Below are 27,380 nucleotides of genomic sequence, written 5' to 3'. Positions count from 1 at the left end.
AAGAAATAAATTTAAAAAAAAAAAAAAAAGGAGGCCTAGTCAGAGGTTGGTACAGCACTGTGGAATAGTGATGCTAGTGACCTGAACTGAGAAAGTGGTCACGGGTTAAACAACTCAGCATGTGTGACACTGAGTGATAGAAGTCACAGAACTTATGGCACAATGGCTGGTGGGTGAAGAAGAAGAAGTCAAGATAAACTGTAAGGAATATCCAAGACAGGTATGCACGGTAAAGTCAAACGAACAGTGTTACGAGGAAGGAACGCTCGGCAGTGCCAACGGTGCCGGGAGGTCAGGAACAATTCCTGTGTAAGGGGGAGGGTCAAGCCAGATTACACAGATTTGAGAAGCAAGTAGGATTTGTGGAAATGAAGACAATGAATATAAATATGTGTCCAGAAATACATTTGTGAAGGGGAGAAAAGAAGGTAAAAAGATAGAGCCTGAATCATGGCAGAGATTTCTTTAAGGCCAAAAGAGCCAGTGGAGAAGAAGAGTTGATCAGTGATAGAAGTGACTGGATTCGGATTACATGGAGTTCAGTCTTGTTTAAATCTTAAATATTCTCCAATTTATGAGTTTTTGCTCCCTGGAATAATTTTTGAAACAGCAGTTTTCAGTCTCTCCAAAATATTTGATTATTGTGTCTTTTACACTAACGTAAGATAAAAAAATACCATTTCAGTATTTATTAAGTCAGATCCAACCAACTGAAACCCACCTCAAAAAAGCTCTCTACATACTGCAATACATATACGCCACAGTCACTGAAGTTGTTTTGCTGTGGTACTTTTGGATTAGAGCCTTTCATAACATCTTTGGAAAAACTTCTTTTGCTTCCTTTTTTAACTTCCCATTCCACCTCTAAATACCTGCAATGATATGTATATATTAAGAACACATACATACATATAAATATACATACTTCCTCATCCTCACCAGAATACAAAATACAGGTAGAGTTTTAAACTTACTCTCTTAGAATTTTGACAACATTTGACCGAGAAGGGCCTCTGAGTGAGTCCATCAGTAAGATACAAGGTCTGAAATAAAATGACCAAATATTAATATTTTATTAATATTTAAAAGGCAGAGAAAGATGTACATTAACAATAAAATGGAGGGGGAGATAAACCTTTTAGGCAAAAACACCCTAATAATACTTAACTACCCATGATTATATTAAATACTGAATTATAGAGTAATAATTTGGCCATACCTAAGCTATGAATATATTTCACCAAAGTTCCATAGCTAGTTCCTAAAAATACTTCAAAATTTAGTACAAAATCAAAACAATTCTGAAAACTTGAACATTCCTTGTTCAGAAGAAAGATAATCCCATTTTAAAAATCGACTGATATTTTAAATAACTAAACAGGTAATCTTCACATAAAAGAATTAGCTTAGAATCCACTGTTTTGGGCAAGATTCCACTTTGGAACACTTACTATAAAAAAACACTTAACTTTCAAAATTTTGTTCTTAAACCTAAGTATGTGAGCAAGTTTAATGTAGTACACAAAGTCCTGAAATGATTAAAGACCTAGGTTCTTCCTGGCTAACATTTTATGGGATTTGGAGAAAATCTTTTAACTGCTCTAGGTTTCTATGTTTTCCTTTATATTGACATTTGCTTTTCAAATGCTGTTACTAGAATTTCAGACAAGATTTCCTACAAAAAGTCAACAAGAGATTAAGTCTAGAAATAGGTACTTCATCCCTGAAGTCAGGAGACCCTGGAGAGATCTCAGAACATGTACTTCTGAGAACCAAAACAGACTCGCTCTCAATGTGAGGTTCCCTGGAACACGCCTCTTAGGACTGTCCTGAGTCACTCTACAGCCTTCACACAGTGGCTATGGAACTAGTGTAAACTCCAATCCCCATGTTACTGACCTGAATCTGAATGAAAATTCTTTGTCCTTTCCTGCTTTAAATCACTACATATCCAAAAGGAATAGTGGCTTTCTATGTATGCACTTGCACAGAGATGGAAAGTGGGCAACTGGAGAACTGAAATGATTTCCATTCTCCCCAGCTCAATCTTGACATTAGTAGGCATGACCCAGGTTTTCCTCACCGAGTCTGAAAACCTTTGTGATTTTTGCTTAAGTACTTGTTTCAATTAAAACAGTATGGTTAATATTTTATTCTGAGAGAGTATGTGAATAAAAGTCACCAGGTGGTCTACAAGATGTATAGTCAACGCTTACTGTTTACAGAGAGTAGGCTTTAAATGCCACTGTCCTATTTCTGAACTGCAGTTGTCGTCAGCAAGGAGTCCATCATCACTGCTATCATCCTATAAAAGACAGTCTACTGTTAGTACTGAAACTATAAAATCTAAGTAACTAATAACAAAATAGCACTACTGAGGATAAAAACCCTTGTGGCAAATATGTAAAAAATATATCTCTAATTAGGTGATCAGACTTTAGAAAATGTTCTATGTTACTCAATCCCGAGGGAACTGCAAAGGAATCCAAAGAAAAACTTTTAATGCTATAAAATATTGGAACTCCTTGCTAAGCATTAAGTTTCACCTGGTTATCCTGATCTTCTGAGAAGTCAATGAGTTCATCTTCAAGCATTTTACTACCTTCAGCTGATTCATCACTGTAGTTTAGTCTTATTTTGCTTAAACCATCTGTATCAATAGGAAATATCACACAATTCTTAAAAAGAGTATATGATCTTAAAATTAATGCTAGCAATTATATAGTAATTACAAATAGAAAATGTCTTAGCATGTAATATCACAAATACAAAACAAGTTACTTTTTAAAAAACCTGGATTTTCATACTATTTACAGAGCTGTTTCTACTACTCACTCTAAAATTCATTAAACATTAAAAACTAGGTATCAATTGTATTATTAAAATTTATATATATTTAAGTACATGTCTATAAATAAAGGTTTTGTGCTAGGTATGCTAGATATCTTTAATAACAGAAGCTACAATGGTTTGAAAATAATTGTTCAATAACAGGAATACTCAGCAAATATAGAACCTAAAATGAAATACTGTGTACATGTGAGAAATTAAAATTGTGAAAATATAGAAAATTGTACAGATTAAAAAACATGATTAAAACATAGTAAGATGGGCTTGCTTTTGCACAAATAATTTTTTAAAAATACAAAAATGAAAATAATGATCATATTAGTTATGGGTAAGCTCTTCAACTTGGTGCACTTTTCCTTCTTGTTTGGTTATATTCATAAGATTTTTCAATAAAATAAAACAACACAAGCCAATGTAGATGCTGGTAGTATGAAAATAAATGACTCACAGAAATATCTGAAATGAATTATTTTAAAAGTCTCTTTTAAGAATCCAAATCCTTAAAAATCAATGATTAAGCTTAAAGAAAGAGAAGACTTACAAAAAATAATGAAAACTGAGTCAGGAACTTTGATGCCAAATATACAAATATTGTTTACTATAGAGCATACCATTTCCAAGTTTTTTAAAAGCGTGACTTCAAGGTATTTTAGACAGGATTTAACTTATTTTAGTACAAGTTATTAAAAGGGCATTAAGAATGCTAATATTATTAAGCAAGACAAGATGGGACGATAGCAGGATAAAAGTGCTCCTGAAAAGATATATTTAACATATATTAAGTTTAAATGTTGTGATAAAAAATACTATTTAAAATAATAAAGCCCTATGATTAATCCTTTTATTATGTAAAGAATAACCTTTATAATTTATCTTTTTAAAAATTTGTATTTTAATGTTTTGAAGCTAAAATACCTATATTTAAGTAAAATCTGTCTAAATCCTTAGGTAATTCAGAATTAGTAATTACAATCAAGTTGTTTTAGTATCAAAATATTCCTAACTATACCTTTTACCCATAAATTGTGTTATATAAACATGAATTTATACAAATGAAAACACATGTACATTGTAAAAAAGAGAGAAAAGTAAATAGTATAGTCAATTTCTTCAGTTATTTCGTTCAGCAAACAAATGCTCTAGTATAAATTGAGTGGCAGTAACTCAATCAGCTATTCTCACAACCAGTCCCAGTTCCTGAGGTTCTCACATAGCGAGATCAACTGAAGATGCCGAACCAAGTGTGATTCTAGAATTTAAACATATTTTTCATGTATTGATACCATACATCACAAGACAACTATTTCAAATGGTACCCAACTGAAAAAGCAGCAAATCAAAGTAATAATAACACACATTATTACTTTCCTACAGTTGATCATAAAAACCTAATCCCTGTGTCAAGATACAATTCTATTTATTTGCTGAAGCATGTCAACCTACATCGAAGTCACTTGTGACTATATGTGTTCAGTGGTTAAATTATGTTTAAACTACCTAAAATGCTTCATTTAAATCCTGTCAACTATCAGACCAAACAGAACAGACCAAACAGAAATAGATCAATAAGGTACAAATCATAATCACAAAAAATTTTTACAAGCTCTCCTCTTCTTAAATTTTGATGTCATAGTTTTATATAGCATAGACTGCTTAAACCATCCTCTCTGAGGCTAGTCAATGTTCTTTTGGGTGAGTGAGGCCTTGAAAACATCTGATGAAAAATGAGACTTCATTCCTTAAAAAAAATACAAACCCATTCTAGAGAACTGTGGGACACTATCATCACTGGATTAAGATAAACATTAAACAAGGACAGAAAAACACCGTGTATCACACATAATAATGTTAAATTAATTACCTTTAAGGATAATTGATATAGTTACACACATACCAAAAAAAAAAAAAACAAAGCACAAACTATAATTTTTCAAAGAAGAATAAACAGATACTGAAAGGGCAAACTAAAGGATTCACTGAGACATATACTCAAATTTAACCAGTTACTTCTCAACTAGAACACTAACTTGTAGGAAAGGGCCACTAGGAATTTCTGGGGTTTGTGTATATGAAGGAAGCCCTAAGGCTTTGTCTCATTGCTCTAAGTCATTCATTTCAATTCATTTTTTAACTTGAATTCATATTAAACTATATGAAATTATTGATCAAAAAGGAGCTTAAAAAATGTTCTCTAGAGATATAATTCACATACCATACAATTCACCCCCTTAAAGTGTACAATTAAGTGGGTTTTGGTATATTTACACATACTGTGTGCAACCATCACCAGAGTCAATTTTAAAACATTTTCAAAATGTTTCAAATCTCAAAACAAACAAGCAAAAACAAACCTCTAAACTCTTTAGCTATCACTCCCTTTTCCCCATATTCCTCTCCAATCCCCAAGCACCCTTAAGCAACCATTAGTCTATTCTTACAGGCTTTCTGTTTGGGAGATTTAATACAAATAGAATCACATTAATATGTGGTCTTCTGTGACTACTTCAACTTAACATGTTCTCAGTTTCATCCATGTTGTAACATGCATCACTACTTCATTTCTTTTTATGGCCTAATAATATTCCATTAAATAGATATATCATGTTTTCATTATCCATCTATCAGTTGATGAACATCTGGGCTGTTTCTACCTTTTGGCTGTTGTGAATAATGCTGCTATAATTGTTCATGCCCAGGTTTTTGTGTGGACATATGTTTTTATTTCTCTCGGGTATTTATCTAGGAGTGGAACTGCTGGATCATATTATAACTTCATGTCTAACATCTTAAGAAACTGTCAAACTGTTTTCCAAAGCAAGCTGTAGCATTTTACCTTCCTACATTAATAATATATGAAGTTTTCAGTTTCCCCACATCCTCACCAACACCTGTTGGCATCTGACTTTCTGATTCTAGCCATGCTCTATAAAAAGGCTTGCTGCTGCTGCTGCTAAGTCCCTTCAGTCGTGTCCGACTCTGTGCGACCCCACAGATGGCAGCCCACCAGGCTCTGCTGTCCCTGGGATTCTCCAGGCAGGAACACTGGAGCGGGTTGCCATTTCCTTCTCCAATACATGAAAGTGAAAAGTGAAAGTGAAGTCGCTCAGTAAGTGTCCGACTCTTCGTGACCCCATAGACTACAGCCTACAAGGCTCCTCCGTCCATGGGATTTTCCAGGCAAGAGGACTAGAGTGGGTTGCCATTGCCTTCTCCGATAAAAAGGCTTAAGCAGCCATTAATCCACTCTATAGGCTTGTGGTTTTGATTTATAGTTCCTTCATGACTAATGATATCCAGCATCTTCTCATGTACTAATTGGCAGGACTTTGTTCAAAGGCACACAAACAGTGCACACTGCCTTGAAGGCGTAATCTTCAGAGTGCCCATCTAAGCAATGCTTTCAGTGTAGCAAAATGGTAATTAATGTAGCTATTCAATGCCTTTTATTACTTTTTTCTTCTATTCAAGTATTAAAATACTAAAACTGAAAAAAAAATTACAGTGACTTCGTGACTACCTATTTTGCCTTTCTTCATTCCATTTCCTCCCTGATGAAATATATTAGAAAATGAGCAATAAAAATAAGTACTGTTGACCCTTGAACAGCACAGGTTTGAACTGCACTGGTCCACTTACACAAGGATTTTTTTTCTGCCCAAGAAAGAGGTTAGCACAGTACTGCACAATCCGAGGCTGGCTGAATCCAGGGATGTGAATCTGTGGATGTAGAAGTGTGGTACGACATAAATGGCTGAAGATAAAGTCAGAGGTGGATTTTGACTGTCAGAGGGTCAGCACCCCTAAATCCCATGCTGTTCAAGGGTCAACTGCATTTATCTGCTTGGTTTTGATGCACTTTTTTCCTTATCTGCTAAATTCCCCCCTTTTGCCTCTTAAAGACCAATATCCATAGGCCTAATACCAGCTTTATGCAGCTGAGCATGTCAAACAAAAAATATTTTTGAAAGAATGCAGCAACAGCTTTCTGATTTACTAAAATAACAGGCTGGTAGAAGTACCCGAAGTATGCTCAGCATTCACAACTTTTGATAGGTTCTTTCTGAGGTCACATAATTTCTTCTATGTCTTATACTGAGTTTTTTCCTCCAAAGAGAGTGTATTAAATCTATTCATAGTTTATTAAGTTTGCTATCTTATATATATAGCATACTATAGTTCATGAAGTGGACTATTTTACTTTGAGGTTGAAGTGGAAATTCTGCAGTTGACTTGATAAAAAATTTAAGTATTTGAAGAGAAACCTTAGATTTCTAGAATAAGTGCTAGTAATATGGACCTGATTCAAGGAAAGAAGCAATTTATTAGAACTGAAAGGAAATAAAAAAGCAGAGGTTGGACCAGTGCCCTTCTTTCCACTGAAAACCATGAAAGAGAGTGAGGAACAGGAACTAACCTTTAATTTGAATGTCAACAACTATTTGGAGGAAAAAGCTTTAATTTTTTGCCTCTTGATCTCAATTTGCCCATCTGTAAATTGAGAAGATCAAACTAATTTGCCTTATAGATCTAAGATTGTGCAACTACTGTTTATGCTGAATAAGTAAATTTCCTACAAAATAAAAACAAGTCCAAGTTCCTACAAATGGAAAAAGCAGACCTTGTACTTTAATTTTAAAACTGCACACTTTGTAAGGATGAGGGGAGGAGACTCACTATCAAGGGGGTACAAGAGAATTGTTTTGAGTAATGGCAAGGTTCTAAATCTCTATTGCTGTAATGACTACATGACTATATATATTTATCAAAGCTCACTGAGCTATATTTATGAGTGAATGTTACTGTAAGTAAATTATACAATAAACCTGACTTTAAGAAAAAGTGCACCCTGAAATTTTAATCCTATTTCTAAAAAATCCAACTTATTCTGAATTTTTTTATTTTTTTAAAACATTTAGTAACATACCTGTATGATGCATAGAACTTAAATATTCATTCTGTAGGCCATTCTCACTTTCAGTCCTATCAACAAATTTCTGGCCTGTGGGTTCTCCTTTATTCGGTTCTTCATTTTCACTTGCAGTATGATTTATTTTTTTCAGACTACATTTCACACTGCTTATGTTTCTCCGGTAACGAGGGTCACTTTCTTCCTGTTCATTATTTGAATCAATTACAGCTACGCAATGCTTTCTGTTTAACATCTTCTTAATTACAGGCTTGGCAGCAGAGTTTTGTGAACAACTGTCCATTTCACTGGCTGAAGGAGAAGAAATACAACTGTCCTCTACAGGTGAACTTTTTTGCGTGATTGTATTTTCATGGTAATGAGGATTAGGTTCATACTTTGGTTTTTCCAAACCAGGGAAACAAACAACGGCCAAAAACCAGTGTGCACTGTAAAAAACAAATGAAACTACTGAATATATTACTATAAAAGTTTATTATATTTGGCAATAAATATTAAAATATTTTTTCTAAAGCTTCTATAAACAAATTTATTAAGAATGCCCAATTCTTTCAATCCTTAATCTACTTGTTTGAAGACTCACTGATTCATTAACAGAGTATAATGTCTATTCAAAAATAACATAGTTTTTGTCAGAATTACATAGCCTGCATTCACTTTTGCAAACAATCCTTTGAACATTTTCTTGCTTTTGGAATGAAAAATTCATCGTTTTCCAGGCAATTTAACAAAATGTATATTACATCACTGCAATTCATCATTCCCATTTACCTTTCCTTTGTTTTATTTATGCCAAGGGTAAAAAACCAGCAACATTAAAATATCTTCAGCAGTCTAACTAATTAGACTTTATAAGTTTAACATTTTCTAAATATTGTACATAATAGTTTTTTAACAACTTTTCATCCATGTTTTTCTTATTAATAAGGTGAGTGAGTGAGTGCTCAGTTGTGTCTGACTCTTTGCAACCGCATGAACTATACAGTCCATGGAATTCTCCAGGCCAGAATGCCTGAGTGGGTAGCCTTTCCCTTCTTCAGGGGATCTTTCCAACCCAGGGATCGAATCTAGGTCTCCAGGGAAGCCCAAGAATACTGGAGTGGGGAGCCTATCCCTTCTCCAGTGGATCTTCCAGACCCAGCAATCGAACTGGAGTCTCCTGCACTGCAGGCAGATTCTTTGCCAACCAATCTATCAGGGAAGCTTGGTTAATATTAACTAGGTATTATTAAGTATTAATATTAGGTATTAATAAGTACTAATAACACTTATTAGGCTATATTAATAATGTAAGGATTTCTTAATACTGAAAATATTATTCTTGTCTCATACTCTACTGAAATAAAATACACTAAATTGAAATAATGTATCTAGTCTAATTATCAGTACAGAAGTATCAGCTAGAGCTGAATTCAGGTATCATCACAGTTCATGACAGTAGGATATAAGCTATGAGTAAGAAGCTATACAGCTAAAAGTGGCTAATATTCATTAATCTAATTAATTTTATTCAGGGTTTACTATTTGCTAGGCACAGTGTTATGTGAAAGGGTCTTCCCTGGTGGCTCAGACAGTAAACAATCAGCCTGTAATGCAGGAAACCCAGGTTTGATCCCTGGGTTGGGAAGATTCCCTGGAGAAGGGAATGGCAACCCATTCCAATAAACAGGCTAAAGATGTCAGATAATTTATTAGCTGAGCACAATATCTGTCATAGAGTATGGAGTTCAGTAGATATTTGCTGTATGAAAAATGAATGTTGACCCAGACAAAAGTTATTGCATATTCTATTTATGCAAAATATTAAATTTCCCCAAGGTAATACTAAGAAGCACTGTATGTCTCTTCACTAGACACAGTAAGTAGAAAAGTTCACAGAGGCTGCCTTCATCCTCAGTACTGAAAATCCAGATGGAGAAATGCTTCTCTCCTCTTAATTATTAATCCTCAGGACCCTATGGACTTAGGTCAGGCCAGGCTGGGAGAAGCGTGCACACCATTTTCCTCACTTCATCAACTCAAAGACACAGCTGACACTAAGTCACATCTCAACTTCAGAAAGGTTATAAAGTGAAAAAATGTGCTTTAAAAATTGATTAAACATGGTATAACACAGTGATTCTCAACTTACAGCTGAAACCGAAGTCTGTCACAGTTATAAACATTTTTCAGCTATGACAATATGGATGAGCCATAGTTTTTCTGTTGCCTTATCTAATAACTTGGGGAAAAAAAAATCTTCCTTCACCTAGCTGTAAAGAGAAAGCTGAATCGGATACATTTGACCTCACTTTCAACCTCTAAGAGCCGGAGTTTTGCTTTTATGATCCCTTTTAATGGCAGATATCTTGACCTTAAGCCATTAGTGGGAGACATGGCTAAAACAGGCAATTTCACTTAGTTTAATTTGATGTTTGGATTAGATCCAAACATCAAATTTGTGTTCCTTGTCAATTACTGCAACAATTTTTAACAAATAGCTTATCAACTTTTAGCTTAACCACCACCAGGAAAATTAAAATAGATAACGAATACAGGGCGCCTATCTAATTAGTTTTATCTCTTTATAAAAAGTCCTCATGATCTGGAAGTTATTCTTCCATGTACAAACAGCACAGTTCTCCTGCAGAACACAACTAATTCACTCTCTTTCAACAAGACCACCAAGATGACACAAAGCACTAAACACAGCGTCCATCCACATCAGATACCATGACTAAGGATGTGCCTCTATTACTAAATTACATATGCCTCAAATTATATTTTTATTTTAAACTTTTATAATTAATTTCTGACAAATGGCTTCCCATGTATATCCCTCCCTTTTACCAAGTGGGCAGCTCATGTGCTACTTGATATGACAAATTAATGTCAAGAAATCTAATTTTGAGGAGAATAAAGACATTATAAAGATTAGTTTTAAACTTAGTTTTAAATTTTATTGATACTATGATACTATGTTTGACTCAAATCATTTTGAAGAGGTTGGGCTTTACAGTCATAACCAATGTTTTAACCTAGTCTACCTATCTTTGGCTGGGCTAATTAGAGATCATAATAGCTGTTATAATTAAAGCATGATTTTAAATAAAAAGAATCTGACTATACTACAGAGTAAATGTTTTTTATACTGAGAAAAAGAGCACGTTCAGAAGCTAGCTTGGCACAGACAGGCTTATTAGACATTAAAAATCTTACAGAACACCAACCTCAGACAAAGTTACTCTGCAACCATGATAAAAATGAGACAAAGCAAGGTCATTTCATAATTTGTCTTAGCAGAGACAAATATAAGGTCACAGTGCAACCCTTCAAAATACCAAATATCTTTTTTGCTAAATGAGTGAATGTATGCCGCTGGAGCAGCTGTGAGGAGATAACCCATGTCCAAGGGCAAAGGAGAAGCCCCAGCAAGATGGTAGGTGAAATCGCCTTTAGAATCAAACTCCATACCTACCAACAACGCTCAGAGGGCTCAAACATACCTTGTGTACACCAGGTCCCAGAGATGTGTTTGAGTGTCTCCTGCAGAGGAACGGATAAGCAGTGGCCTGTCGCAGGGGCAGGGGCTCTGGGTGCAGGAGGCTTGGGTATTGCATAAGCCCTCCTTGGAGAAGGACACCATTAACCCCACCATAGAGCCACCAGAACTTACACAGGACAGGGTAAAGAGACTCTTGGAGGGCACAAACAGAACCTTGTGCATACCAGGACCCAGGAGAAGGGAGCAGTGACCCCACAAGAGACTGACTCAGACTTGCCCGTGAGTGTCCAGAGACACTCTGGTGGAGGCATGGGTTGGCGGCGGCCTGCTGCAGGGCCGGGGCACTGACTATAGCAGGGCCAGCATGGGACCTTTTGAAGGAGGTGGCCATTATCATCATTACCTCCACCAGAGTTTGGCCCCAGGTAAATAACAGGGAGGGAACACAGCCCCAGCCAGCAACAGAAAACTGGACTAAAAATCTACTGAGCATGGCCCCGCCCATCACAAGACCGTTTCCCCCTCAATCAGTCTCTCCCATCAGGAAGCTTCCATAACCCTATTATCCTTCTCCATCAGAGGGAAGACCGACTGAAAACCACAATCACAGAAAACTAACCAATCTAATCACATGGACAACAGCCTCGTCTAACTCAATGAAACTATGAACCATTCCCAGTAGGGCCACCCAGGACAGATGGGTCATGGTGGAGAGTTTTGACAAAACATGGTCCACTAGAGAAGGGAATGGCAAACCACTTCAGTATTCTTGCCTTGAGAACCCCATGAACAGTATGAAAAGGCAAAAAGATAGGACACTGAAAGATGAACTCCCCAGGTCTGTAGGTGCCCAATATGCTACTGGAGATAAATGGAGAAATAACTCCAGAAAGAATAAAGAGACACAGCTAAAACAAAAACAACATCCAGTAGTGGATGTGATTGGTGATGGAAGTAAACACTGAAGCTATAAAGAGTAATGCTGCATAAGAACCTGCAATGTTAGGTCCACGAATCAAGGCAAATTGGAAGTGGTCGAACAGGAGAAGGCAAGATGAACACTGACACTTTAGGAATCAACAAACAAATCAGATGGACTGGACTGAGTGAATTTAACTCAGATGACCATTATATCCACTACTGTGGGCAAGAATCCTCAGAAGAAATGGAGTAGACATCATAGTCAACAAAAGAGTCTGAAATGCAGTACTTGGATACAATCTCAAAAACGACAGAATGATCTCTGTTCGTTACTAAGGCAAACCATTCAATATCACAGTAATCCAAGTCTATGCCCTGAACAGTAATGCTGAAGAAGCTGAAGTTGAACGGTTCTACGAAGACCTACAAGACCTTCTAGAACTAATACCCGAAAAAGATGTCCTTTTCATTATGGGGGCCTGGAATGCAAAAGTAAGAAGTCAAGAGATACCTGGAGTAACAGGCAAATTTGGCCTTGGAGTACAGAATGAAGCAGGGCAAAGTCTAATAACAGTTTTGCCAAGAGAGTGATCTGGTCATAGCAAATACACTCTTCCAACAACACAAGAGAAGACTCTACACATGGACATCACCAGATGGTCAATACCGAAATCAGACTGATTATATTCTTTGCAGCCAAAGATGGAGAAGCTCTACACAGTCAGCAGAAACAAGACCAGGAGCTGACTGTGACTCAGATCATGAACTCCTTATTGCCAAATTCAGACTGAAATTGAAGAAAGTGGGGAAAACTACTAGACCATTCAGGTATGACCTAAATCAAATCTCTTACGATTACTCTGGAAGTGACAAACAGATTCAAGGAATTAGATCTGATAGACAGTGCGTGAAAAACTATGGATGGAAGTTCGTGACATTGTACAGGTGACAAGGATCAAGACCATCCCCACGGAAAAGAAATGCAAAAAGGCAAATGGCTGTCTGGGGAGGCCTTACAGATAGCTGTGAAAAGAAGAGAAGCAAAAGGCAAAGGAGAAAAGGAACGATATACCCATTTGAATGCAGAGTTCCAAAGAATAGTAAGGAGAGATAAGAAAGCCGTCCTCAGTGATCAATGCCAAAAAAAGAGCAAAACAATAGAATGGGAAAGACTAGAGATCTCTTCAAGAAAATTAGAGAAACCAAGGGAACATTTCATGCAAAGATGGACAAAATAAAGGACAGAAATGGTATGGACCTAACAGAAGCAGAAGATATTAAGAAAAGATGGCAAGAATACACAGAACTGTACAAAAAAAAAAAAGATATTCACAACCCAGATAATCACAATGGTGTGATCACTCACCTAGAGCCAGACATCTTGGAAGGCAAAGTCAAGTGGGCCTTAGGAAGCATCATAATGAACAAAGGTAGTGGAGGTGATGGAATTCCAGTTGAGCTATTACAAGTCCTAAAAGATGATGCTGTGATAGTGCTGCACTCAATATGCCAGCAAATTTGGAAAACTCAGCAGTGGCCACAGGACTAGAAAAGGTCAGTTTTCATTCCAATCCCAAAGAAAGGCAATGCCAAAGAATGCTCAAACTACCACACAAATGCACTCATCTCACACGCTAGTAAAGAAATGCTCAAAATTCTCTAAGCTAGGCTTCAATGGTACATGAACCGTGAACTTTCAGATGTTCAAGCTGGCAGAGGAACAAGAGATCAAATTGCCAACATCCAATGGATCATTGAGAAAGCAAGGGAGTTCCAGAAAAACATCTACTTCTGCTTTATTGACTATACCAAAGCCTTTGACTGTGTGGATCACAACAAACTGTGGAAAATTATCAGACCACCTGACCTGCCTCTTTAAAAATCTGTATGCAGATTAGGAAGCAACAGTTAGAACTGAACATAACAGACTGGTTCCAAATAGGGAAACGAGTACGTCAAGCCTGTATATTGTCAGCTTGCTCATTTTAACTTATATGCAGAGTACATCATGATAAATGCTGGGCTGGAGGAAGCTTAAGCTGGAATCAAGATTGCCGGGAGAAATATCAATAACCTTAGATATGCAGATGACACCACCCTTATGGCAGAAAATGAAGAGGAAATAAAAAACCTCTTGATGAAAGTGAAAGAGGAGAGTGAAAAATTTGGCTTAAAACTCAACACTCAGAAAACTAAGATCATGGCATCATTTCATGGCAAATAGATGGGGAAACAATGAAAACAGTGACAGACTTTATTTTGGGGGGCTCCAAAATCACTGCATACGGTGACTGCAGCCATGAAATAAAAAGACGCTTACTCCTTGGAAGAAAAGTTATGACCAACCTAGACAGCATATTAAAAAGCAGAGAGAGACATTACTTTACCAACAAAAGTCTGTCTAGTCAAAGCTATGGTTTTTCCAGTAGTCATGTAAGGATGTGAGAGTTGTACTATAAAGAAGGCTGAGCACCAAAGAATTGATGCTTTTGAACTGTGGTGTTGGAGAAGACTCTTGAGAGTCCCTTGGACTGCAAGGAGATCCAACCAGTCCACCCTAAAGGAGATCAGTCCTGGGTGTTCTTTGGAAGGAGTGATGCTGAAGCTGAAACTCCAATACTTTGGCCACCTGATGCAAAGAGCCTGACTCACTGGGAAAGACCCTGATGTTGGGAAGATTGAAGGTGGGAGGAGAATGGGACGACAGAGGATGAGATGGTTGGTTGGCATCACTGACTCAATGGACATGAGGTTGAGTAAACTCTGGGAGTTAGTGATCAACAGGAGGGCTGGTGTGTTTCAGTGCATTGGGTCGCAAAGAGTTGGACACGACTGGGCGACTGAATTGACTGACTGAGATCTTTACCCAAACAAACCACTGCTTCCTTAGACCTTCCCTCAAACCACCATAACAAAGACCAAATTCTGTTACTGCCTCTTTCAAACACATTTTTATTTAGAGGAGTCATGGTCGGCCATGGTATATGTTCTCACTTAATGCAAGTACTAAACCCATGCTGCCCAATTACAAGAGTATTCCTGGAGGTCTTTGGCTGGAGGGCAGGACAGTTAGAAAATGAAATACAGAAACTCTCAAGTTCAAATTGTATAATAATACTAACGTACATCTATGCCTCTCTAGTCACTGGGTGACAATAACATAAAATGTTTACCACCTCTGTTTACTCTGGAAACACCTCCAGGTAGTAAACACGGCTTTCAGTGAGCAAATGACATAAATCCAGCCACCTTCTCTTCATTTTGGTTGAGTCAAAGTGTGTTTTATAAACTAAAAAGCCAAATTCTTCTGTGTGACCTAATCACCATTCTGTACAAGGCAGTGTTTTCTACAGGATGTCTCCTAGACCACAAGTACCATTTTTAAAAGATGACATTATTCTACACTGATGAATAAAATGAAATTAGGAAGATTTCTTATTGAGTACTTGTAAAATTCCATATCTTATATGATTCACTGAAAAAGTATATTAATTTCCATAAAATAAGGAGTATAAGTATCAACATATACAACAAATTTCAGAAAGAAGTTTAAAACTGGATGAATTATTCACCTCATAAACATATTTTCTAAAAATTGCCATCACATTTACATAAAGGAAATTGTTACTCACGCTTCATTAAGGGGTACAAAAATAAAATCCTTCTCAAAAATATCTACATGCCGGGTCCATGTTTTTACTCTTCCATGTCGCTTCTGCTGTATTCTGTAAGACAAGAGGAAAACTATCAAGCTTCTGAAATGTTTCCAGTGTTGTCAGCCTATATGCAGCAATTCATTCATTACAGCTATTAAGATGCCAACAGATCAAACAGCTGTATAAGAGGATTTAACAAGATGTGAAAAGAAAGCAAAATATCTGAGATGGAGCTGGGAAGATGTGAAACTGGCCATCACTGAATCTGGACGAAAGAGATTCTTTAATTCCTACTATTACTTACTAGGGTGCTTATTGTTGCAGAACTGGTTTTAGCAAAAATATTGAGTGTGTATCAGACTGTGACCTATAAGAACTAAGGTGAAGAGAGGAGGAAAAGTGAGCACTATTTTACAGTAGATAAAACAGGACAGATTATCAGCACTGTTCAAAACCAACCACTACCATCAATTCTGGGCTTCCCTGATCGCTCCGCTGGTAAAGAATCTGCCTGCAATGCAGGAGACCCTGGTTCAATTTCTGGGTTGGGAAGTTCCCCTGGAGAAGGGATAGGCTACCCACTCCAGTATTCTTGAGCTTCCCTGGTGGCTCAGCTGGTAAAGAATTCACCTGCAATGCAGGAGACGTGGGTTTGATCCCTGGATTGGGAAGATCCCCTGGAGAAGGGAAAGACTACCCACTCCAGTATTCTGGCCTAGAGAATTCCATGGACTGCATAGTCCATGGGGTTGCAGAGAGTAGGACACTACTGAGTGACTTTCACTTTCTTTCTTTCACCATAAACTCTAAGATACAAAATTGTGTATCACTGAAACATTAGAAAATTTATTTATATCGTACACAACAGCCATTGACTCAAGACACTTAATAGCACTGATAACAACAATGGACTCTCTGTGTGCGTCTTGTAACCAATTACCAGCAAGTATTAGAGCTGGATGCACTCACTATATGGAAAGGCATTATAAATGACTCAGGGCTCACATGTAGAATACTGTTTCCTTGTCTGAGAATTATTATCCAAAGAACTTATTAATATTACAGATTCACAGGTTCCACTGTTAGATGCTACAGGTGGAACATGTAGGGTAAAACAGAGCGATTAGCATTTAATAATTTTTAAGATTTAATAAGATTCAAGTAATTTTCCTTTTTTAAACTTTCAGATATATTTGGAAAATATCGATCAACATATTAGACCTAAAACCTTTACGAATCCCAGGTATTCTTTGGGTTTTAAATATTATAAGCTATATAAATTTTGCTAATTGAGAATAGAAGGAAAAAAAAGTTGCTTTAACATAAACAAGTGATTTTTTTCCTATGTTAAACTTAAGTGACTTAGTACATCTATTAAGTATTTTCAAAAAGCTTGACTTACGATAGATTAGTTGTTTCATGAAGATTTCTCCTCTCCCTTTGATTAAGGCGTTTATAGAAAAAAGAACTGAATATATGAATTCGGTCAGCTTCTTCTTTCTTCAATTTTTCAAGCACCAAATACCTGTTTTATAAGAAGCAATTCCAAACAAAATGAACTTAAGTTTGGGTACTAAAAACAGAGCGATCAAATACCTATTTACCACCAATCTCCATGCCTTTAAACTGAAAGACTTTATAAACAAAATTTCATATTCTAGACAATGATTACTATCAGATTATTTGTAAGCAATAAAACATGATATTTCAGAGTAAAACTAGAACTTGAAAGATCTAATCTTTTTAAACAAGGGCACATTTATGAACATTCACATAAACTTTATCAAAGCCAACCAACAGAAATGCTAGAAATGCTCATCAGTCCATGAATGGAAAATGTGGTATATGAATACAATGGAAAATTACACAGCAATAAAAAGGAATGAAGTTGGTGCATGTAGTTTCATGAAAAGAACCTTGAAAATGTTACGCTAAGTGAAAGAAGCTAGCCACAGAAAAGCACATATTGTATGATTCCATGTATATGAAATGTTCAGAATATGCAAATCCATAGACATAATGAGGAGACTGGTGGTTGCCAGAGCTGCTAGTAAGGTTCGAGGGAAATCGGTAGTCACTCCTAATGGGTACTGAATTCTGTGAGGGATGAAAATGTTCTAGTATTAATTATGGTTGTGGCTTCAAAACTGAACACACTAAAAACCACTGGAATTATACAGTTGAAATGCATGATCTGTATGGTATATGCACTATATCTTAATAAAGCTATCTTTATGTATTATTTTGTTTTAAACACTTAATAAACCATGATGACCTAGCCATAGACTACTTTTTATAAAAACAGAAATGAAACAGAACGAACCTGTACAGTGGTGAGGTTGTAACAATGTCTAATCTTTAAAGTGATCTTATATCAGTTCTAATTTTTCCTTGCTTTAGTTTTTTTTTTCCTGAAGGTAGGTCTATATTAAATAGACATGGTCCTTTAAATTACAAAGATAAATTATAATACATTAAATTTAATTGTGTATGTCCTATACTCCCTCAAAGGAGGTATGCAAAGTCAAGCTTATGGCCACATTCATCTTATTAAAATGAGGCTCATAGGAAAACCTTGCGAAATCTTGCACAGAAACAGGAAGTACCCACAGGGCACACCTTTGAGACCTGTCACTTTAGTCATAATATTCAATAATTCTAAAGCTCAAAAAGGACATAAATTACAGATTTCTTGCTTTAGGGCAACTCAGTGTGCCCCCACAAAAGATATGACAGTGAATCAGCTCATGACACAGTTTAAATCAACTACTGAATTCTACATCTTATATTCAAAACAGAAGTGAAGTGAAGTCGCTCAGTCATGTCCAACTCTTTGCGACCCCATGGACTGTAGCCTACCAGGCTTCTCCCTCCATGGGATTCTCCAGGCAAGAATACTGGAGTGGGTTACCATTTCCTTCTCCAGGGGATCTTCCTGACCCACGGATCGAACCTGGGTCTCCCACATTGGAGGCAGGCACTTTAACCTCTGAGCCACCAGGGAAGCATGTAATCAATTAGACTTGAACTTACAGACTATAACCATAATGGGTGAACCACGCTGCTTTACCAAAACAAATGACAATGGCTCCTTTGTAAACTGAACTGAATGAACAATGGGATTTGGTGACTTAAGAAAACAGACTATACTTTAGTCTGTTTGTGTACTAAATAAAGCATGCTTTATTTTTGTAAATGTACAAAATTAATTTATTTAAAGATGAAAGGATTTTCATACAGAAAACTTAAGAAAGATCTACAGACATATTAGAAATGTTTTATCATGATGGCTGGCTATAAGATCAGAAAATATTTTTACTGAAATACTCAAAAATATAAGTATCAGTCATCCCCAAATTGCATAAATTTAGTGGCGGGCTCCTCAAGCTTGGCACCATTGACATTTTAAGCCAGATAATTCTTTGTTGCTGGGAGTGTCCTGTGCAGTGTAGTGTGTTTAGCGTTATCTCTAGACTCCACCCACTAGATGCTATTAGATTAATCCTTTCCTTTTGTGAGAATCAAAAATGTCCACAGACATTGTCAAACATCCCCTGGAGCCAAAGCTGCCTCCAGTTGAGGTTAACTGATTCAGTGCAATCACAATCAAAATCTCAAAAGAATTTTAAAAATTGTATTTGATGGGCTGATACTAAAATTTGTCTGAAAGAATTAAAAAGGTCAAGCATATCCAAAACACTTGTGAAGAGTATTGCCTTTTTAGATAACAAGAATAAAGATAGTAATCATGGCAGTGTGGTACTGATGCAGGGATAGGTACACGGCCAATGGAACAGACTACAGAGTCCTGAAAACAGATCTGTGCCACTGTTATCTTAGTATATGGCAGAGGCAGGATTTCACACTGGTGGGGAGAGAATGAACTGCCTCACAAATAATACCAGGGCAATTATTTGTCCACATTGAAAAATATGAAATTAGGTCTCTATCTGATACCATGCATAAAAACAAATCCTAGAGGAATTAAAGACATAAAAGTGAAAAAACAAAACTTCAAAAAGCCTTTTAAAGTAACTAGTTCTGTCTCTCTAATCTGATATACATCCATAAGTATTAACATTTCTGTGACGATATACAATTCTGGGTTTTTCATGTACATGTATTAGAATTATTAATTTTAACTTGAATAGCTGTTTCTTATTCTAGAATTAAAGGGAAATCCAAGTTTATCACACAAAACAACCCCCAGGAATTTCTTTCACTTTGAAATTTCTTTCTTTCCATGTATAAATCATTTAAATATTAAAACTCATGCACCTGTTAAAGGAGGACAATCTAATAATTTAATTATGAAATTTAATTACAGGATGAAGTTAAAAGATCTTTCCCTCTGTATTTTATTAACATTCTCTAGATTCAATGCCCTTCTACCTCTTATAAGTATGGCAAACTGTTTAAAGGTTTGCTTCTAACTTGTAGAGTTAGAAACGGAAAAGAACGAGCAGCCCTGGTGGCAACTGAATTACTTATTTCAATAGTGAAATCTGAAAAAGTTTCCTCTTTTTAACTTGCTTCTAAAAATCATGAGAGAAATATAAACGGAGTTTTTAAAATCATGCATTTTGTTAGATTATTTGGAACAGTGATTTGCATGAGAAAAGGCAGAACTTGTAGATAATGTAAGTTCATTGTATAAAATTTGCTTTAAAGTTTAACTATATGATGTCAAGAGGCCTACTGAAAATAATTTCAAAAAAATAACTATAAAATCTCTACTCTAAAAAGTATAGACTATTTACTATGCAATACAATAAACTAAAATGTAAAAAAATATAGGAACTTATTTTTTAGATACATCTATATGCCTTCAGAAAGAATTTTTTAAACATAAAGACATAGGTTAAAAGTAAAAGGATGAAGAAACATACATCACACAAACATGAACCAAAAAAAAAGCTGTAGTAGCTATATTAATTTTGAACAAAGTAGGATTAAAAACAAGGAGATTATCAAGAATAAAAAGGAATATTATGTAATGATAAGGGGCTTGATTCTCCAAGAAGACATTAACATACATGTAGCTAACAAAAGACCTTCACAATACATTAAGGAGAAATAGACAAGTTAATAATTATAGTTGGAGATTAATGACTTTCTCAGGAATTGAGAGAACAAGCAGGTATAAAATCACTAAGGACAAAGATGATATCAATAGTAGCTGTCAAACAACTTGGCCTAGCTGACATTCATAGAACACTCTATCCAATAATGGCAGCACTGTTCTACACAATCGCTTAAGATTTTGCAGTTGCTTGGTTTCTTAAGGTGGTATACACTAGTATTCAGACACAACATCTCGTGAAAACTTACGGAAAAAATGCACAACAGTTTACAATCTTAACCATTTTTAAGTGGACAATTCAATAATGTTAAGTATATTCATACTGTGTGAAACAGATCTCCAAAACTTTATTTTTCAAAACCAAAACTCTATATCCATTAAACAGTAACTCCCTGTTCCCTTGCTCTGCAGCCCTCGGGAATCAGTTCTTTGCTTTTCTATGAATTTGACTACTTCACTTCCTCATGTACATGGATTCATACAGTGTTTGTCTTTTTGTGACTGTCTCATTTCACACTGTATAATGTGTTCAGGTTCATCCATGTTGCAGCATGTGAAGGGTTTCCTTCCTTTTAAGGGTGAATAATTCTCCATTATATATATGTATCACACTTTGTTTATAACCTCATCCATCAATGGACATATGTGTTGCTTCCACTTTTTAGCTATTATGAATAGTGCTACTATGAACATGGGTATGCAAATCTCTCTAAAATAGCTCTACTTTCAATTCTTTTGTATATCCAGAAGTAGGACTGCTGGATCAAATGGCAGTTCTATTTTTGTGGTTCTTGAGGAACCACAACACTGTCTTCTGCAAAAGCTGTTCCATCTTATACTCCAACCAGCTGTGTACAAGGGCTGGAATTTGTTCACATTCTCTTGTACACTTGTTATTTTGGGGGATTTTTTTTTTTTTTTTTTTTTTTAATAAAGCAGCCATCCTACTTAATGGGTATGAGGTGAGATCTCACTGTGGTTTTGATGTTCATTTCTCTGATGATTAATAACACTGAAGATCTTTTCATATGCTTTGTTGGGTATTTTTATGAAATAATACCCTTTAATTTAGTTATCAAGAACTTTGAATTTGTCCTTGAATATGGGTGAGGTTTCAAAAGAAACTACATATGCAAAGTTAGGCATTTAAAATCTAGGACAGTTTCTCTTGCCAGCAAATCTTTATTTTAAAATTCTTATCTCTCAAATACCTTCAGAATCTATTGTCTCCTTACTCGCTCTCTTTTAAAATCTACTCTGCTGGGTTTGTCCTTATAGCTCTTTTTCTCATTCTACATTCCTCACTGTGCAATTTCATCCATTCTCCTAATTAAACTACTATCTGTAAAGCCTTCTATCTCTATGTGTCTCTAGGTCAGAACTCAACTGACCTCTATAGCCATATATACAATTGTTTAGTGACACTGTCCCTTTTGTCATATCACAGTTCAGTTAGTGGCAAAATCATTTGGACATCTTACTAGTAAGAAAACTAGGAGTTATTTGACATCTATTTATTTATCTTCTTAATATGCAGTCAATCAGTCCAGGACTTCTGTTAAACAACTCTACCTCTTAAAACAGTTCAGTATTTCTTCTTCACTACAACTAAAATGCCTTAACTAGGCTTCTTATATCACCTTAATTAAATTTGCTTAAATCATCTCTCATCTAGACATTCACAATAAACCTGCTTGTCAAAATGACCTTAAGGAAACAATTACATGTCACTTTCTGATCAAAATCTTTCATTGTGAATAATAATGCTGTCTTTTCCCAAAGTATGGGCTGCAATCATAGGCTATAAAAAGCAATCCAGTGGCTTTTAACAACCAGTTTAAAATATATATATATTATACATTTGAATAAACAAAATATATTGGAGAGCACTAGACACACTGATGGTTGTTTTGTTTCATACACACATTCATCTTATATCACAAAGCAGTAAACACATACAGTTTATACATACATAAACACATGTTATGTATGTGTATTCCAGATCATGATGTAGGCCCTTCAAGGAAAGCTTCTTGATTCTTTATTTCTCAACCCCCAAAGAGAATGCTGCTTTCTTTTTCTGCTATATTTGCACCGTGCTAATGCTTCTGTCAATACTTAAATCCCATAATTGTATTCCCTATAAAATCATCAACTTCTAACACAGTGTGTATGTGTGCTCAATAATTCAGTCATCTCTCTTTGAGACCCCATGGACCGCAGCCCATCAGGCTCCTTGGTCCACGGAATCTTCCAGGCAAGAATACTGGAGTGGGTTGCCATTTCCTTCATCAGAGGATCTTGCTGACTCAGGGATCGTACCCGGGTCTCCTGCACTCAGGCAGATTTTTTACCATCTGGGCCATCAAGGAAGCCCCAAACACTCTAACAGTAACAATGTAATAAGCTACTATTTACGATCACTTTGCATGTGATATTTTTTCTAGATTCTTTTAGATATTATTCCCATTAAAAAAATTCATTTATTTTGAGGATAACTACAATATGGTGATGGTTTCTGGCACACATCCACATGAACTTGCCATAGGCATACATGGTTCTCCCACATCCTGAACCTCCCTCACACATTCCTCCCCACCCTATCCCTCTAGGTCGTCAAAGAGCGCCACCTTTGGGTGCCCTGCTTCACGCATCAAACTCATGCTGGACATCTTTTTTACACAGGGTAATGTATATGTTTTAATGCTATTCTCTCAAATCATTCCACCCTCTCCTTTTCCCACTGAGTCCAAATGTCTGTTCTTTACATCTGTGTCTCCTTTGCTGCCCTGCATGTAGAATCATCCACTGGTACCATCTTTCTAAGTTCCATATATATGTGTTAATATACAGTATTCATCTCTTTCTGCCCTGCAGATAGATTAATCAGACTCCATATATATGCATTAAATATACAGTATTTGGTTTTCTCCTTCTGACTTACTTCACTCTGTATAATAGGCTCTAGGTTCATCCACTTCATTAGAACTGACTCAAATGCATTCCTTCTTATAGCTGAGTAATATTCCATGGTGTATATGTACCACAACTTCTTTATCCATTCCTCTGCTGATGGACATCTAGGTTGCTTCTGTGTCCTAGCTATTGTAAATAGTGCTGCAATGAACACTGGGTCTGACAATGAAAGCACAGTGTCTGTTTCAATTCCGGTTTCTTCAGGGTATATGCCCAGCACTGGGACTGCTGGGTCATATGGCAGTTCTATACTCAGTTTTTTAAGGAACATCTACCTTGTTCTCCATAGTGGCTGTACCAGTTTGCAATCCTACAAACAGTGTAAGAGGGTTCCCTTTTCTCCATACCATCTCCAGCACTACCATTCATCATAGTTTTGGAAGTTCTAGCCACAGCAATTAGATAAGAAATAGAAATAAAAGGAATCCAGATTGGAAAAGGAGAAGTAAAACCCTCACTGCAGATGACATGATCCTCTACATAGAAAAGCCTAAAGAGGACATCAGAAATTACTAAAGCTAATCAATGAATACAGTAAAGTCACAGGATATAAAATTAATACACAGAAATCCCTTGCATTCCTATGATTCTCATTTTTAAAATGAAGAAACACACACAGAGACATTACTTTCCAAATGTCACACAGTAAGTGGCATTGATGGAATTCAAAATACAATTCTGACTCTAGAAAACAAACATATACATTATGATGGGCTAAAAATTTACTAAAAGGCTAGGAGAAAATTAACTTACTTCAAATAAAAGTCTATAATAACATCATTTAAAAATTCTCCTTCACTTAGACAATGCAGGTCCTCATTAGTAACGGAGATGCCTCCCTTAGCTGGAGGTGGTGGATATACTATCAATCTGTAACAAAATTTTAAAAAATAAGCAAACAAAACAAAAATAGGTCTGTATAACACTGAAATGTAATAAAACAGAGAAGAAATTTAAGTGTTGCAAATGTAAAGGAATTCTCTCACTTTTCTACAGGACCCATGAAGATGGTATGGCTCTCTCCAGTTTCTTCCTCATCATCAAAAAATTGGAATTCTTGTTTGTTTTTAAGTTGTATTTTAGATTCAAGGGCCACCTGGTAAGGAAAATTAAATTACCAGTTCACAAAATCAATTTGAAAAAATTTCAAAAGAAAGATAAAGGCAAGAATGCTTTTCAATTAAAAAGGATTAAAAATAAAAAACAGGCAAAACTAGGGTCCACTTTCTTTTTATCTGTAGCTTCTAGAACAATACTTCCGATTTTTGTAACTGGTTTTCTGGTATCTTGTCTAAGATCTCTATCATCCATATTAAATTAGATTATGTTAGTAAAATCCAAAGAACAGATAGTGGTTTTTTCTTCTACAAGTGGAGGCCTACCTAAGTTCAGTGCCTAGGAAATCCATGGAATATGGGAGCAGAGGCTCAGGGAACACAGTCCATTGAGCTTCAGTTCTCCAGAATCAAGCAGTCCTTAAAGAAAGAGCCTTCCATTGAAATCTGAGTCCACACAGCTGCCTTACGGCTCCAGCTGCTCTTTTCTTCCTCTGGAATTATTTCCTGTAGCCAATTCTGCAAAAGAAGGGGAATGGTTCCCCTTCCTCCTCCTGTGCTTTTCTTCAACCCACTAACTGTGTGGATAGTTCTTTTCTGGTGAAGTCTTGCTCAGCTTCACCAGTATTATGCCTTGGATAGCCCTATTTCCAAATTTGTAGGCAGGCTGCAACACTTAAGTATTTTTAATAAACTGTCAGCAAACTCCAGTTGCTGTGGTAGGAGACAAATTTCGAGTATTTAAGTTGTATTTTTATTGATTAACTTATATTGTATGTTATAGTAGTATTGTGGCCTTTGATTCAGGTGGCTTCAGAGTTACTTACTACATGATCAATTATTCTAGAATCAAGTTATTCTAGAATTGGTGAGAGTCAGAATCAAAAGGTTTATATTTTTCCTTTCCAAGTTTTCAACCGTGTATGCACGTTACACATAAAACTATAATACATCAGGAACCGAAATGCCTTTATTTGTATTGAAGCCAATGTCACCAACAGGAATCACTAGCAAATTTAAGACTAGAATACCAGTCACTTTGAATGTAGCACTGCGTGTATATGTATGCTGAGGGGGGGTGGAGGTGGGGGAAGGAAAAGGGACGAGAGAAAAAGAAAAGGAGACAAAAAGTAAAGACAAGAACAGAATGTGGAAAGAAACTAAAATACTTCTGAGACTTGTACCAAATACTATTTGTGTCACAAATCACCCACCACCGTTAATGTTTTGACACCATATAGTTTACAAATTACATATAAAAGCAAATAATTCTGAAATGGAAATAAAAAGAGCTAACTCCAAACAAGCAATATGATAATGAAACACATTTCCCTTTAAAGTTACCATTTAAAAAATAATTACATTTTTAATTTTGTTTTCTTTTTGCACGCAACTTCCTTTGATGCTCTCTTCATAGGTTCTTGTACAGGCAACAAGTCTGCTATTGGCTTCATCAAAGGGAATTTTCGCAAAAAAATTTGACACATTATTCTTTATACCAATGTCAGTAATAATATTTTCAAATAGCATATTTGCCTGAGGATCAAGGCCATTTTGAAAAATTAGAATTATGTATTGTTCTTCCAAATCTGAAAAGAAATCAATATAATTATAAGTCTAAAAGAAAAAAATAGGTAAATAGATACTAAAATAAAAAGTTAACTAGTTATTTCCAAGAACATCACCAGAAATCCTGGTATAAATGTTCAAAACAGTGTTTGGCATACAGTGGATATGTAATAAATACTAAAATAAGGACCAATAATACCATCACCTAACAATGTCACTTAAGTTAATTAAGAGAAACGAACCAGAACACATTACCCTAGCAGCAGCTCTAGAATGAATCTATTCATAGATGTAACTAATTTATTTCACCTAATAGGATCCAAATATATTGATTTTAAACATATAATCAGTCAATACTGCTATCAAACACATAAGAAACTGCCAAGTAAATTGGCAGTAACTCCAGATTTAACTGTAAAAACCGATATTCACTAATGTGCCAACTCTTGGAGCTTTCATAGTTATCTATCATTTACTTATCATTAAGCTGAAGGAGCAATTAGTGAGGAGAACACAACTAGTCACGCTATGCCACAAATGTTTGGGGGAAGGGAAACAAACAAACTGGAGAACCACACTGATTTATCGTAGAAAATGAAGACCTGTTAATGAACTTTCAAACTTTCTATTCAGGCTAAGTTTTAAAGATTCCAACTTTAAAACTGTATATGGCTGATTTACAGTTACAACTTCTATCAGTACATTAAAACAAAACACCTCATTTTACTCAGATTATACAGTGTTAAATAAACACTATGTATATTTTGGGGTTTCAACCCATTTTGAAAACTTTCCAAATGGCTAAACCTGGGTTTTATCTTCAGAACTTCCATTTTCTATGGACTTTTCCTCTTCTATA

General features: G+C 35.8%; 1 protein-coding gene across 7 annotated transcripts in view; it reads right to left on the bottom strand.

Moving 5' to 3' along the window:
• SENP6 (SUMO specific peptidase 6) overlaps window positions 1-27,380 on the bottom strand; it is a 127,549-nt gene that overhangs the window by 3,883 nt on the left and 96,286 nt on the right. For all 7 annotated transcript variants that reach the window (XM_040239065.1, XM_040239059.1, XM_040239060.1 and 4 more), the window contains 10 exons: window positions 26,315-26,541; window positions 24,884-24,993; window positions 24,651-24,767; window positions 17,241-17,363; window positions 15,815-15,907; window positions 7,775-8,205; window positions 2,547-2,650; window positions 2,217-2,305; window positions 975-1,043; window positions 722-872 (listed from right to left, as the gene is read on the bottom strand). In XM_040239065.1, the coding sequence (XP_040094999.1) occupies window positions 722-872; window positions 975-1,043; window positions 2,217-2,305; window positions 2,547-2,650; window positions 7,775-8,205; window positions 15,815-15,907; window positions 17,241-17,363; window positions 24,651-24,767; window positions 24,884-24,993; window positions 26,315-26,541 (1,514 nt within the window). The remainder of the gene's footprint in view (window positions 1-721; window positions 873-974; window positions 1,044-2,216; window positions 2,306-2,546; window positions 2,651-7,774; window positions 8,206-15,814; window positions 15,908-17,240; window positions 17,364-24,650; window positions 24,768-24,883; window positions 24,994-26,314; window positions 26,542-27,380) is intronic.

This window comes from Oryx dammah, unplaced genomic scaffold (genome assembly GCF_014754425.2).
Source record: "Oryx dammah isolate SB20612 unplaced genomic scaffold, SCBI_Odam_1.1 HiC_scaffold_4, whole genome shotgun sequence".
Classification (NCBI taxonomy): domain Eukaryota; kingdom Metazoa; phylum Chordata; class Mammalia; order Artiodactyla; family Bovidae; genus Oryx; species Oryx dammah.
This window is presented reverse-complemented; position numbering and strand designations above follow the sequence as displayed.